Source organism: Thunnus albacares, chromosome 3 (genome assembly GCF_914725855.1).
Source record: "Thunnus albacares chromosome 3, fThuAlb1.1, whole genome shotgun sequence".
Taxonomy (NCBI): Eukaryota; Metazoa; Chordata; class Actinopteri; order Scombriformes; family Scombridae; genus Thunnus; species Thunnus albacares.
The window spans coordinates 2215994-2230183 of NC_058108.1; the positions used below are offsets into that span (position 1 = coordinate 2215994).

At 40.6% G+C, this 14190-nt stretch overlaps 1 protein-coding gene across 3 annotated transcripts in view; it reads right to left on the reverse strand.

The window, feature by feature from the left end:
* Positions 1-14190, reverse strand: part of sept9b (septin 9b) — a 72799-nt gene that overhangs the window by 55852 nt on the left and 2757 nt on the right. The window contains exon 1 of one of the 3 annotated variants that reach the window (XM_044345741.1): positions 3032-3119. The exons of the other annotated variants lie outside the window; for them this stretch is intronic. Coding sequence (XP_044201676.1) covers positions 3032-3053 — 22 coding nt within the window. The 5' untranslated portion in view covers positions 3054-3119. Of the gene's footprint in view, positions 1-3031; positions 3120-14190 lie in introns of those variants that run through there. 3 annotated transcript variants of the gene reach the window in all.

Here is a 14190-nt window from a genome sequence, read left to right on the forward strand (position 1 = left end):
ATTCATTATAACAATTATTATTATTAACATTATTATAATAATTCCTCCAAAGTTATGTCCCACCTGTCTATCCTTAGAAATATGTCACAATACAGGGGTTAGATACTCTCGAAATGCTGTTTCATCTGGACATTTTTATGACATTTAGTGCATTTTATGTGCAAAATGCTACCATCTGTCCAAAACAGTGCTTTTTTTGGCATGAAATTCTGATCATTTATTTCATCAAAGGTTTATATACTGTTATCATATTCCAAATATTCAAAATGTATTTAGTTAATTCAGTCGACTGAAATGTATCAATGACATGAGAAGTAATACTTTGTTCACATAATACATTTCCTGCAATGAAACAAAAAATCCATGCATAAGCTGTACATAACATGACAGTATGTAACAGTCGCTGCTCTACATTCAGTTTGCCTCTATAAACACTGATATCGTCACACCGGTTGATTTTCGTGATGCCTTCCACTTTGCACCTTTCTGACCAGAAGAACAATCACCTGTTACATCACCCCCTGGCTTCAACCATGTTTCCATCACGTTGAATAATGTCACCTGTCAGAAATCCTCCCGCAGGATGACTGAAGGTGGAGCTTCCCGGTCGGTTTCCTGTACTCCCCGTGCTGGCTGTTTTCACGGCTCCCTCACTTATCATTACTAAATAATAATCTAAGGAACAATATGAGGTGAGATACTGGGAGGGCAGTGGGAGGAGAACCGCGGGGCGTTCACTCATAGAGGATATCCTGTACACTTCTTTTATGGAACACGGTGAGCTGAGTGATTTCCTCGAGTTCCTTCGCTCTGAGTTCATATGTGTTTGTGGAAGTGGGTGGGTCTGTGCGCACGTGTGTTTTAGGGTGAGGGCATGTAGTGTTCTGAGTGGATGCATCAGCACTCCTAAAACTGTAGATTCATGTGTGAAAAGAGGGAATGGGAGATGGAAGGTCTCATACCCTTATAGAATAACACTGAACTAAATGATGTGCTTTATGAAGCTTGTTCACAATATTATAATGATAATATTAAGTACATCAGTAGGTGAAAAATCCTGACCTTGACTCCTTCATGTTAACAAATGTTTTAATCAACTTATTCCCCACAGGGAGTCTATCAACATGTCCTTTTGTCCTTTTATAATCCTCAACTTCCACTACTGAATTACTGCTTTTATTGTTGTCAGATTGATGCCAAACAGACCACACAAATACTGCAATTCCTGTCATGTCAATACACAAGAAACTGATTTTCTTCCTGTTCAACTGGCAGAACATAAAGCAACATGACAAAACTTTTTTTTTTAAACTTTTTTAGGTCATTTCCAGACCGAATCCTTTCCCTTTGTAGTTTTCCAATGTCAGTACAAGATCAATTAACACTTACAACAAGTCAATGTGGTGACCATACGGGACAGACATGATGGACGAGATGTCATATTGAACATATTATATTAATCCTGAACAGATTAGAGAGAGGACAAAGTGAATATGGAGGTGTTGCAGATGCGCACACAATCAAGCGCAATCATCTACACTGCACAGCCTGGGTCTCCTATCCTTATTAAAACAAAGTCTGAGGGGATCAGGGGTTGGGTGGGGTAGGGGTGGTGGGTGTAGGCGAGACAACAGGTCCAAACAGAGTTACATAGCACAGGTTGAAAAACCAGGAAGCAGCTCAGCCCATGCAGGACTTCCTCAATTGAGAAGCGTGCGAGAGGAAGTGATGCCTGACAGTAGTGTTTTCATGGTGGAAAAAATAATGCTCTGCCACCTCACAACTCCTCTTTGCTGTCCTTCCCCCCCCCCCCCCCCCCCCCCCCCCTACTTTGCTAAATTCCACCAACTCCCATTAAAAAAAAATCCCGCAGTCTGCAAAATATGAATCATCCACATGGAACATTTCTCAGAACTTAGGGAAATGGTGACTGCACCAAAAGAGGACAAAATGACACAGCAACACTGCCATCAAGTGGCAAATTAAAAAAAAAAGGTGTGCAGTCTGTCTGTATGCATCATGCGGCTCAATGAGCTCAGCCACCTTATTAAAAGATTAATTGAAGGCTAATTTGCAGAGTGCCACCCAGCTTGATGTCCAGTCTTAATCACTGTAAGATGTTAGATTAGTCTTATCCTCTCAGCGCAGACTGAACACATATGGGCCTGAACAGAAGTTCCATTGAATCTCTATTAGCACTAAACAACACCACACATTAAAATATATAAAGAGTTACACATAAAAGAAATCAAGCAGGACCAATGATGAGAAAAAAGACAGCAGCAGAAGCAGGACAGTGTACAGACTCCCTGCGACAGAATCTAATGCATGCTAACATTCCTCAAAAGAGTCTGTCTGTCGAAAAGCAAATCATATTAGCTGACGTATGAGCTCTGCACTCGCCCCCCCGTACCTTAAAATAAACCATCTGTGTCAGAATTAATCCAAAGTCTAATCATGTGATGATGGCATAAAGATTTAAAACTGTCTATCTATTCACGGATTGTAGTTGTGTATGTGGGTCAGCGGTAAGTCAAGTATCAGACCCAAGGCTGCCAATTACAGTACGGCAGCCACTTTGCACTAGAAGATTATGTTTCCTCATTCTGGGTAGTCTTCTTTGACAGCCCATCACATGAGGTTTACTCAGTGTTGCTCTGCATATGGTAGCTATTCAGAAATAGTAAGTGCACTTCACATTCACAATGAGCTTTGTTGTGGCTGTCCATTCAATCGGAAAGAGAGAGAGGAAAAGTTAGAGGTCATTCAGACTACATATGTGAAGAAATCAAAGAGGTAAGTTGACACACAGACAGACGGATCCACGGAGGTCTCTTAAATGGCAGGTCCCACCCCAACTGACCAAGTAAAGCAAACACAACCAGGGTGGCTTCTATATACTGACTGCTGCCACTAGTAAGAAGCTGCCTCCTCTCAAGTCTAACAAAGAGAAGAGAAAAGAAACTCCCCTCCAGAGGAAAAATGTCTCATTGTTAAAGTATCAAATAAGTTGGAAAGAGCCACAACTTACCGGCTATTCTGTCTCGCTCCATAACTCAACGGCTACCTCAAATAGCCACATCAACCTCTCCTTTTTCTCTCCTCTTCTTCCCTCCCTCCCTTTTTCTTCATGAAGACTTCCCCTTTCTCCTGACTTAGTCACCCTGTGCCCCTCTTTCAACCCTCCCTCTCTCCTCCCTCCCTTTCCTCCCTCTGTCTCCCTTGCTCTTACTTCCTCCCAGTTTTAATGTCTTCAGTCTGTCAGGATAACAAGTGAGCAGAGCAGACGTCCGAAGCCATGTGCTAGTCATATGGAGTCCCTCACTTTTTTTTTTTTTTTTTTTTTTTGTTTTCTCTCATAACTCTCTCTCCTTACACACACGTAGGATGCAGGCTTTTATCCCAGAAACACACAAGCTGACACTTTTTTTTTTTGGATCCTATTTTCTCCTTCTTCTTTCTCTAATATTTTCTATTATTCCCTTGAAGTTGCCTCCCTCTCTCCTCTCTCTCTCTCTGTCTGTCTCTCTCTCTCACACACACACACACAGACATGGACACAAATACACTCCCATGACACTAGAACTGTATTGTGTCTTTGAAATGGAGCCTCTGCTCATTTGACCAAAGGTCCTCATCTGAAAATAAACTCAGCCCACTTATAATGGAATAAGACACAATAAGAATAATAAGAGAACAACTAGCGTCTTGTTCGTCACGTTGATCACACTCTGATTGCGTTGTTATTCTGAGAGGATTTATGTCTGTAGCCAAACATTATTGGTGTTACTAAAGCAGCACATGTCATGCTTAATCTCTCTTCTCTGACCCTCAACTTGCAGCTTATGAAGGTCAAGGGCCACTTAGAGACCCGTTGTCTTGGTGAGAAACTCCTAAAGAAATACACACACATCTTTGTTTTTGTGTCAACAGATTCGCTTCCTCTTCCTCTTTCTTACAAGGAACATCCGTGTCTCAGCCTGTGTCTTCTAGATCTACAGTAAGCATAGCAACAACACTAAATTAAGCAAGAATCATGAGCATGACCCAAAACAAACCACTTCTTCCCCGCTCAAGTATGCATGCTTACATGGACAGAGGACAGAAACACAAACACATAATTTGAGCCAATAGGAACGTCTTGGGTGAGGCCTGTGCTTGGATAACGCAGTGAAATGACCTGGTGTTTCTCCAGGCATGCAGTGATGACAAATGCTTTCTCTATCTGGCCTGCACTGATACAGGGAGACTTTACACTGAGCTGCAAGTAAAATGCCTGTGTCTGTTTCTCAGTGTTAGAGTTTGCATCTTTACAATTGAATATCACTCTGCACAGTAGATACCAATTTATATTTATGCATGATATGAACACAAACGGTTGATGGGTGGATCATCCTGGAGGATACATTGCACACATACACACACACACACACACTCACACTCCCCTACAGTCCTGGGGCCTTTTCTGACATCAGCAATAGAGAAGTGAGGAGAAGCAGAACAGAGGAGGCAGATTAGGGATATTCAAGTGTACATGTGCTGTGAGAATTTGAGCAGATATAACCACAGAGAGGCCTTCTGACTAATTCTAAACATCAGAATGAAAACATGGTTATTATCAACTACAGCCCATGGGGCCGATGCTCATACTGTTATTAGGGAGTAAAAAATTCTGATATCGATATATCGGCCGATAATCTCATATATACAGAATATATATATATATATATATATATATGTGATTATCAAACACCTGTGACAAAGATATGTAGTGGAGGCAGGATATTTTACAGTGTAACAATAAACTTTCTTGTATAAAATGACATCAGTGCACTGAAACTTCATTACTATAAAAAACACAGAACAAAAAAAATATGTATATATTAAACTTGAAATAAGAAAAGGGATCAAATATACATAAAATGCTGCCTATGGAACTTTAAAAAATAAAAAAAATATATCAGCGCATGTCAGACAACATATACGTCGATACCGATATATATCTGTGATAGGCCGGTATCGGTTGATAATATTCTAATATCAACTTATTTAATGTGATTTATTATTTGGATGAAATGGCAACTAAAGTGTACAATTCAAGAAGTAATTGTATGGATATTATACCATAGAAAACATTCAGTTGTGCATAAGTTAACTGCCATCGTAGTGACTCATTAAATTCATATTTGTATATACTGGTATTCATTTACAGGTTTGATTTGGAACAGTTGATCTCAGATTAGTTTATTTGGAAGGAATTACTGGTGGTCAGTACACATGATGGTGTGTGAGCATCATATAGTTTGTGCAAGCCTGCAGCTATAAGGTACAAACAGATGTACACAGTGGCCAAATGTAAAATCCCAATTATGATCCAACCAGAGAAATTCTAAGTGAGGAGGTTTTCGGTGAATCCATATGGAAAGTGGCAGACTGGTGCTGAGACAAAGTGTGGCTTTAAAAATAGAGACACGTCTGTCTTTTTGGCCAAAAAGCTGTGTCTGTCTTGTGATCATTTTCCAGACTTAAAAAGCTGCAGTTAATCACAGGGTCAGGGTCAAAAAAACACATGAAACATACAACATGTGTTTATGCATTTGTTGACTCACTCTCATATGCATAACACACAAACACATGTTCCAACGTACACATAAACACGTGCATACGTGAGGAGCTGCGGACGTGTTTGCGCATACATGTAGCTCTGCCACTGTATTTATTTGAAGCTATTAGTTATTATTAAGTTTATTTTCTCTCTCTGTTCTTTTGGATGCTGCTCCGTCATCGCCACACACTCAAACCTACACCGTGGGTCCACCATGCAGTGTGCTCCTCTGGTCTTTGAATATAGAGCAGTGGCCTAAGCTGAAATGGCAGCCTGCTCACACACACACACACACACACACACACACACACACACACACACACACACACACACACACACACACACACACACGCACACACAGTCGTGTTTCCATCACTTCAGAGGACATTACATTGACTTACACTCATTTCCTGGAGAGTTATCCAAACCATAACCACCACATGCCTAACCCTAGCCCTTACCCTAACCTTAAAATAACCCTAAACTTTAAATTTCAAACCACGTCTTCACCCAAAAATTTATGATTTATGTTAAGGAGACTTGCTTTTTGTCTCTATAAGGCAGGTGAGTCCCCACAAAACCACACACACACACACACACACACACACACACACACACACACACACACACACACACACACACACACACACACATATTTATATTAACACCCTCTGTCCGTCCATACAGTCATCCCAGAATAGCACAAGCACATAAATACAGTACATGTGAATGGTGTTGACTTGACCTATACTTATAATGAAAAACATAAGTCCCTGAGTTATGTTTTTCATTTCATTCATATTCATTTTCCAGATAATCTGAGTGACACTGACCTTTCAGTTTCATTTATTTAAATACTGTTTTATCTAATATCTTAAAACAAAACAAAAATTTACACCATTAACTCATTGCAGCTGATACAGGCAGGTTTATTTTTTGTCCTGTTTTGGTTTTGCAACCTGCCAGATATGGCCTTCCAAGATTCATACAGTAGGATACAGCTTTACCGCAGCTACATGTTCTCCATTGTAGGAGATAATGCTTATTGCTAAATATTTCTAAGGGTATTTGTTTTAATTTTATACCAATTTTCACCCAGAAATCACAGTTTTTTCCAAAAAGCTGTATTTCCAAGAATTACAGTAACTCTTACAGTAAATGAGGTTGCTCAAGCTTGTTAAAGGACATAATTCAGACAAAGCTGACAGAGAGACAACAGACTGAGTGGGCCTCCCTCACTCATACCTTTCACCACCTCGACTCTCCATCATCCCAACCTGCTGGCGAGATACAGCTAGACCCTCCCACTACACACACACACACACACATGCACACACACACACACACACACACACATACACATATATGTAACCACTCAAACTCTCAGAATTGCATGACTATGAACACTCAAACATCCACTTAAAAACAGAGATACACAAACTCAAAGGGTTATCCAAGCAGATTCCTCTTGCATGACATTACATCCTGTAAACACACACACACACACACACACAGAGTCTCTCTTCCTTTGACGTACATACACATATAGGATGTAGCCTATATTTGCATCCGACAAGGCAGATGGTCGTAAGGCACAGACGGACACGTGCACTTGTTCACTCATGCGACACAAAAAATAAAAAAAATAAAAAAAACTGTGTGTATCACACATTGACTAAGAGTGGATGGTGAGCCTTAGGCTGCACATTAATGTAAGCCGTCACTTCAGAGCACGACCTATGGCCCAACGCGTGACTCAAACATGCTAAATTTAGTTATATAACGGTCGAGCAAAAAACTCACCAGCATGCCAGCCAACACTAAAGGGATGCCTGCAGGGCAACGATGCACAATGAAGGAGAAAGAACAGTGAGAAGAAAAGATAAAAGATAAAAGGGGAAGAGGAGCAACGAGCAGGGGGAAGTAGTGAAGGAGGTAGATGGAGGGGAAAGAAGAAAGAAGATAAGGTGAGGGGGGGGGAGAGGAGGAAGAGGAGCTGTAACTGTCTTGTGTCCTCAGGGGTGAAAAACACATGTATAAGGAGTCTCACACACACACACTCACACACTCTCTAAAGGTGGAATTATACTTGTGCGTCATGATGTGCTTTCTGCATATCTGATACCCGATGATAACACTACTGCAACATGGCATGTCTATAGCTGTCTTAGCCCAGATGTGTGGTTATATTTTGAGGAGCTACTGAGTTGCTTACCACCACATAGCTGAGGTCTAGATACATAAGCTCCAGTCCCATGCTGTAATACACAAGTATAAATCTGGCTTATAGTATACAAACATGCACCTATGAAATCACATATAAACACAAAACATCACACCACTAATCCTCATGATGCAGCCACATACTGTACATCCACATATGTGACACACACACACACATACACACCACTTTCTTTATTCCTTAAAGGCCACAAAAAACTTTCCTCCAAACATAACAGCAGAGGTTCAAGGATCCCAGAATGTGGGATGGTGGAGAGCGAAAAACAGAAAGCAGTGTGATGTGGTGCTGCTAGCCGCAGTCTGATGACCTCACCAGAGCGCTACGCAGCACTCATCTTCCCCCTGCCTCCTTTCCATCATACCCACACACAGGCAGAGAGAGAGAGAGAGAGAGAGAGAGAGGGAGAGAGGCTCCTCATTTGTGTCCCCTGCTGCTGCTGCTGCTGCTGCTCAAGCCTATACATCCAACCTGGGGCATGTGCAGGGACGACACAACTCTTCACATCACACATTTACACAAGCCAAATTTAGAACCGTGCAAACCATGAAAAAAATGTATTTTGTAAACGCAAAGAGCTCCCATCGCTTGTTCCAGAGAGGTTTCATTTTTCATTTTATAAGTGCTATACTAGTGAATTAAGGAAATACCAAAAAGTGGGCGACCCATCCTCTAAATCACTGTGGTTCTTACAGCAGATCACTGAGATGATGCCTCTGAGAAATGTACTACAATAACAGCTGTGAGGTTAGATTTGGAATCTGGGATTCATTTTTTGACAAGCAATCCTCTTAAACATGATGTGCCATCCAGAATAAGCCCAGGAGTTATTCAGTAACTGTTAGACAGTAAGTACTCATCATTACAGCAATCTGGGAATAAGAAGGTCTGTTTGTATCTCTATTTTCCAATCAGAGTTCCCAGCCTGGCTTGATGGCAGCCACATGGCCCCACAAACAAGTCCCAGTGAATCTGATTAAGTGTAGGGGAGTGAAATGGACAGGAGACTGCTGTTGTCCTCTAATATCTTCTAATATAAACTCGGTGACTTGATGTGTTTTTCCTTTTTTTTTTTTACATTGCATCAGTTCTGTTTAAAAATGATGCATTCGAGGTATTAATACAAGCTGTATTACTCAATCTGCTTTCCGTTCACTAGTGTGGTATTTCCGTGCAGATTCAGAACTGCTGACCTTTCGGGTTAAGTGAACAAAGAGAGTCTGGAATTAATAAAAGGTATGAGCGACTGTCTGAGAATTGTAAACACATCTTTTTTCTGTGCAACTTATACATCTAAAAGTCAGGAAAACCCTTTTGAGATTCCCTGGAACTACTGGAATCGTTAACCCAACGTTAGTGACAAAAAATAAATACCCATTACAACTCACAACGCCATGTTTTGTGTTCATCTTAATGTTAGGATTCTCATTAGATATTATTTACAGTATTTTCCAGGCCCCACTAATAAGTGTGTTGGTGGTCATGTTGGATATCATTGCTCCGTTAATAAGATTTGAAGACTTATAGTAGCTTTGATGTCTGTCGTGTGGATGTTGATTGACAGTTGGCTCACCAGTTGCCTCCGGGACTCGCACTGAGTAGGACTACTGTTGCAATATTTTGGTAAATTTGATGTTACTTGTTACTAACATTAGGTAGTGGTGACTCCTTATTGGGAAGGTTCTGGGACCAAATGGAAAAGATGGCACAGACCATAAACAGGCTTCAAACTGGCTCCGATGCAAACCAATGGGTGATGTCACACCTCACTACATCCATCTTTATATATAGTCTATGCTGACAATAAAAATGATAACTTGCCAATGTTTAGCGGGAATAATGTTCACTATAGTCACTGTTTTAGTTTAGTATGTTAGCATACAAACATTTACTTTTCACTACTGAGCACAAAGTACAGCTGAGGCTGATGGGAATGTAATTAGTTTTGCAGGTATTTTGTCATAAACAAATCAAAACTTTGACATGCTGGTGGCGCTAGAGGAAAAGTCTGTAGGATTCATCCTTTGGGGACAATGAATGTCTGTACAATGTCTGTAGTTGTTGAGATATTTCAGCCTGGACCAAAGTGTCGGACAGACAGAGTGACATCACCATCCCTAGAGTCATGCTGCTATCATGGCTGAAAATACAACAAAATCCGAAATACAGCAGGAACTGAATGTCCTCCACCGCCTCAAATAATCCACTGGATCCACACAGAAACACTAATTCCTGTCAGTCTATCACAATCTCTCAACCACTGAGGATGTTTGACAGCTAATGAAATCAGTAGTCAAAACACTCATGGCAAAATAATTACTAAGGTTGAGTCAGCAGATGGTACGACTTCCAGTCAGAACATATCGTGAGAACCAGGAAAAAATCAGAAGTAACGACAACCAATACATGACCTTGTTACTCATGATACACATACGCAGAGAAGCACACTAAACAGTCCGTCCTGTCTAACCCAGTTGACAGAAAACCCCATCCCTTTAAGCTATAACTCACGTAGGCTCCTCTCTTCCAGTTCGTTGACAATTTAAATCCCACTTTCAGGTCATTTGGACTGTCGGAGGCTGTAAAAGTGCTAGTGGAGCAGTCTGTGTGTCTGTCCATCCCAGCATGGCTGTGGTAACACTGCTAGCTATTTCCTCCTCACCATAAGGTAATCATTAGATGTGAGAGGCAGCTGGCAGCAGACTACGTAAAATGGGAAATCCTTAAACTTCCAAATCCCTTGTAAGAAAGAAGGGTCTGTTGATGATAAATATGTGGATATTGCAGATAGAGTAGAAGCCACTGTGGAAGTCCTGGTACTTTTCATCTGTGGGATTTTTATAAGAACTTATTTTGGAGTTTTGAGTGCTACTGAAGCTAGAATAAAAACAGCCTGAAATATTAGCCTCACAAATCCATGTGAAATTTGCTAAGCTGGAACAATAACAGTCTGTCAGCAGTGCTTAGTGTTTGCTACACTGTGTAATATACCTCATTGTGCTTTGTACTGCTTAACTGTGCATTAAGTAATTGAGTAAAGGTAAGGTTAGACAGAGCATGGATGAGTGGAACATAGCTATGTGAATTTGGCTGATTATCATACGGCACAGGACCCAGCCACATCAGCCTGAGGCCCGCTGCTTTCACCTCCATCTCTGCAAATTAGCCTGAACTGATGGAGGGATGATGTTGGAAAGAGGAAGAGAAGAAAGAACGAGAAGAGAGTTCCTGTGGTTCCCTGTGGCTTCAGACCTCTGTAATCAGCATGCCAAGCTCCTGATGTCTAAATCCACAACTCGGACCCAGACAGTCTACACTTACTCTACACACATACACATGTATACACACGCACTTACACAAACATGTGCATGCAGACACACACACACACACACACACACACACACACACACACAGCCAGTTCCTGACACATGAGCTCTGTTCATGTCGAGGTTGGCTATGGAGCACGCCCTAAATGACTGCAAGAAGACTGTATCTATGTAGTGTAGTACTGGGCCATGCATAATTCATTCATAATCATTAGCATCTGAGTTTTATGATTTCCTGATTAGATGACTAAAATTTGAAAATTATACGGTAGAGCCCGGCCGATACTGATGATTGAGGCCATTACCGATATTAATATTTGAGAGATTGCGAAAAGATCGAGAGATTTGAGAAACATCTGTATTAGGCTGAAAAAATTATTTTAATGTAAATGCTTAACTTAAACAAATATTTTTGATGACAATCCCTTAAATTAGTTTTTTTAAGAATTGTGACCAGGATATGTACTGAGTGGGACATTTTACAGTTGAAAAATAAACCTTTCTGGTGGACAAACTGTAATTAATGTCATTGTTATTTAAACTACAACAAGCATATCTATGGTATTTCTGTACTCTCTTGTTATTTATTGCCCACATAAATGCTGATACAATATATTTGTGATAGGCTAATATCATCCAATAATGTCGGCTTGGACCATCAATCAATCAGGCTTTTTCTTGGTGGTGTTTGTTGTTCTGCAGTTTAGTGAGTTTACATGCATATAAAGTACCAGTCAAAAGTTTGTCCAAACTTTTTCAGGTACTGTAAATAAAAATGAAGAAAAAAATTAAAAGCTCATGAAAAGATTGAAAAGATTGTAATGAAATTGCTGAATAAATGACAGTAAATGAATCTCAAGAATTGAAATCTCTGTTAAAGTCTGAGGGTTTCAGTGGTGTTATTGGAAGAAAAAAGAGCACATCATCAGCAAATAGTCACCTACACTTTTTTGTTTTAAACCCTTTACATTTTCATATATGGACACACAGACAAGAAAACCTCTTTTGAATTGAACGGTGATGTTATTTCTTCAGAAGCGCAATAACACAAATGCAAACTAACAGTGATGCTCTTTATTATGATCTGCCGGTGCTTTACTAATAGCATCTGCTTGTAAGATCAGGTGTTTCTTTAATGAACATGCAGTAAAATCATTCACGACTGGCTGGCTGCTCATCACGATAAGCAGCAGTGACATGGCCCATTTCCATCCTTATGTTATTCACAGGGGGGGGTGGGGTGGGGGGGGGGCTGCTTTGTTAAGCTGAAACGTCATTGACGACCATCTCTATTTATATCCAAACACTGACACAGTGGCGGATGATGTCATACTTGCATCTGTGTGTACATGTGCACTCAGATGTGAGGGTATATGGGACTATTCATCAGAGAGAGAGAGAGAGAGAGGGCTCCTTCTTATGCGTTGTTAAAGCATGGGTCAGCATTTCAGAGCTCATTTTTTTATCAGATAGGAATTACAGCTGTGAAGAAAGATAGAGATAAAACCACGAGACGGAGCCAGAAAAAAAAAAAGCACTTCCTGTAGTGGGAGGGAAAGGATTAGGCTAATAGCCGGGGGGAAGTTTATCTAAGGGCAAAAAAGTTTCAATGAGAGAAACTTTTGTTGAATAACTGGTATCTAAGGCAGCCCTCAGGGGCTAAGATGGTGAGCTTTTGTACTTGGCACCTACGAAAGAAGACTGATAAAGGTAGTCTAATACTCATGGAGGCTTTCAAGCAAGGGTTTTAATGTGATAAGGATTATATGAAGCGGAGAGCTTGGCAGCTTGACTCTTAGGTAGTGAATGAAATAGACGCTCACTGATGAATATCGAAGTCTCCAAAGACAGCTTTGTTATCACAGGGAGTAATAGTGAATGTGGTGGCAGTACAGGCCAATACATGACTCAGACTGAAGGGAATCTAGCTCAGCTGTCACTGAAGAGCCATTGTTAAAGAGAAATAAAGAGCTGCATTGACTCCCCTCATCTGCTGGTTCTCTACGGGACCTGCTGGAGTGGTTTAGTGGGAGGATGGATGACATGATGGATGCTGCAGTTTAAAGTGTCGTGACATTTTCAATACAGCATTTAGACCCAGCGGTACTGTGGCCGGTCACCCCGAATCATCTGGGCTTCATTTCAAACTGTGCTGATCTGTTTGGATCTCAGTCTTGAGTTGTCATACACTGATGGGACTCAGAGGCCACAGATAAGTATTGCTATTCTAATGACATGCATGATGAAAATAATTGTTAAATTAATTAGTCAACGGACAGAAGACTAATCAACCAACATGTTAAGAACTGATAATATATTATTTATAGTTTTAAGTGAGCAGAAATGCCATACATTCACCAGTCATAGCTTCTCTAATGTGAGGGGATTTGCTGCCTTTCTGGTGTGTGGGGGGGCCAAAGTCTGCACATCATCTAATCCAGCAGACTAAATCCTGTCCATCACCCCCTGTAGTGCGCTGCACAGCTTTGAGATTTTGAGTCACTGTAATAATTAGTGAATTTCTTGTAACGTTGGTAGAAAATGAAAAAGTCTCCAGAAACATCCAGCGTTGAAGTCGTCAGTATTACAGTCTGTAATACTAAAACAGCAACCCAAAAACATATAACTGTAATAATATTCACACAGAGATATGAGTTTAGTTTATGGATGTTTGTTGATTTAAAAAAAAAAAAACTCATAAGAAAATATAAAAGTAATTTTCACTGGCAACACATCCACATAAGCAGCCCCCAGCAAATGTTCACCACAAAGGAGTCTATTCAAGCTAAGGACAGGTCTTTTTTTCAAAAATGACCCAACCAAGAGAATATACGGCACAGCTGACTGGGATCTGTCATGCGTAGGAAGATGGAGCGAAAAGAAAAAAAAAAAGCAGGGAGGAAAAAACACAGTGCATCTACTCCACTGGGTCTCACTGTTTATTCAGGGTCACGTTACGTGGGTACATCCAGCTCATTAAACCCCAACAAGCTCCAGGTCTCACTGTACTTTCCTTGATG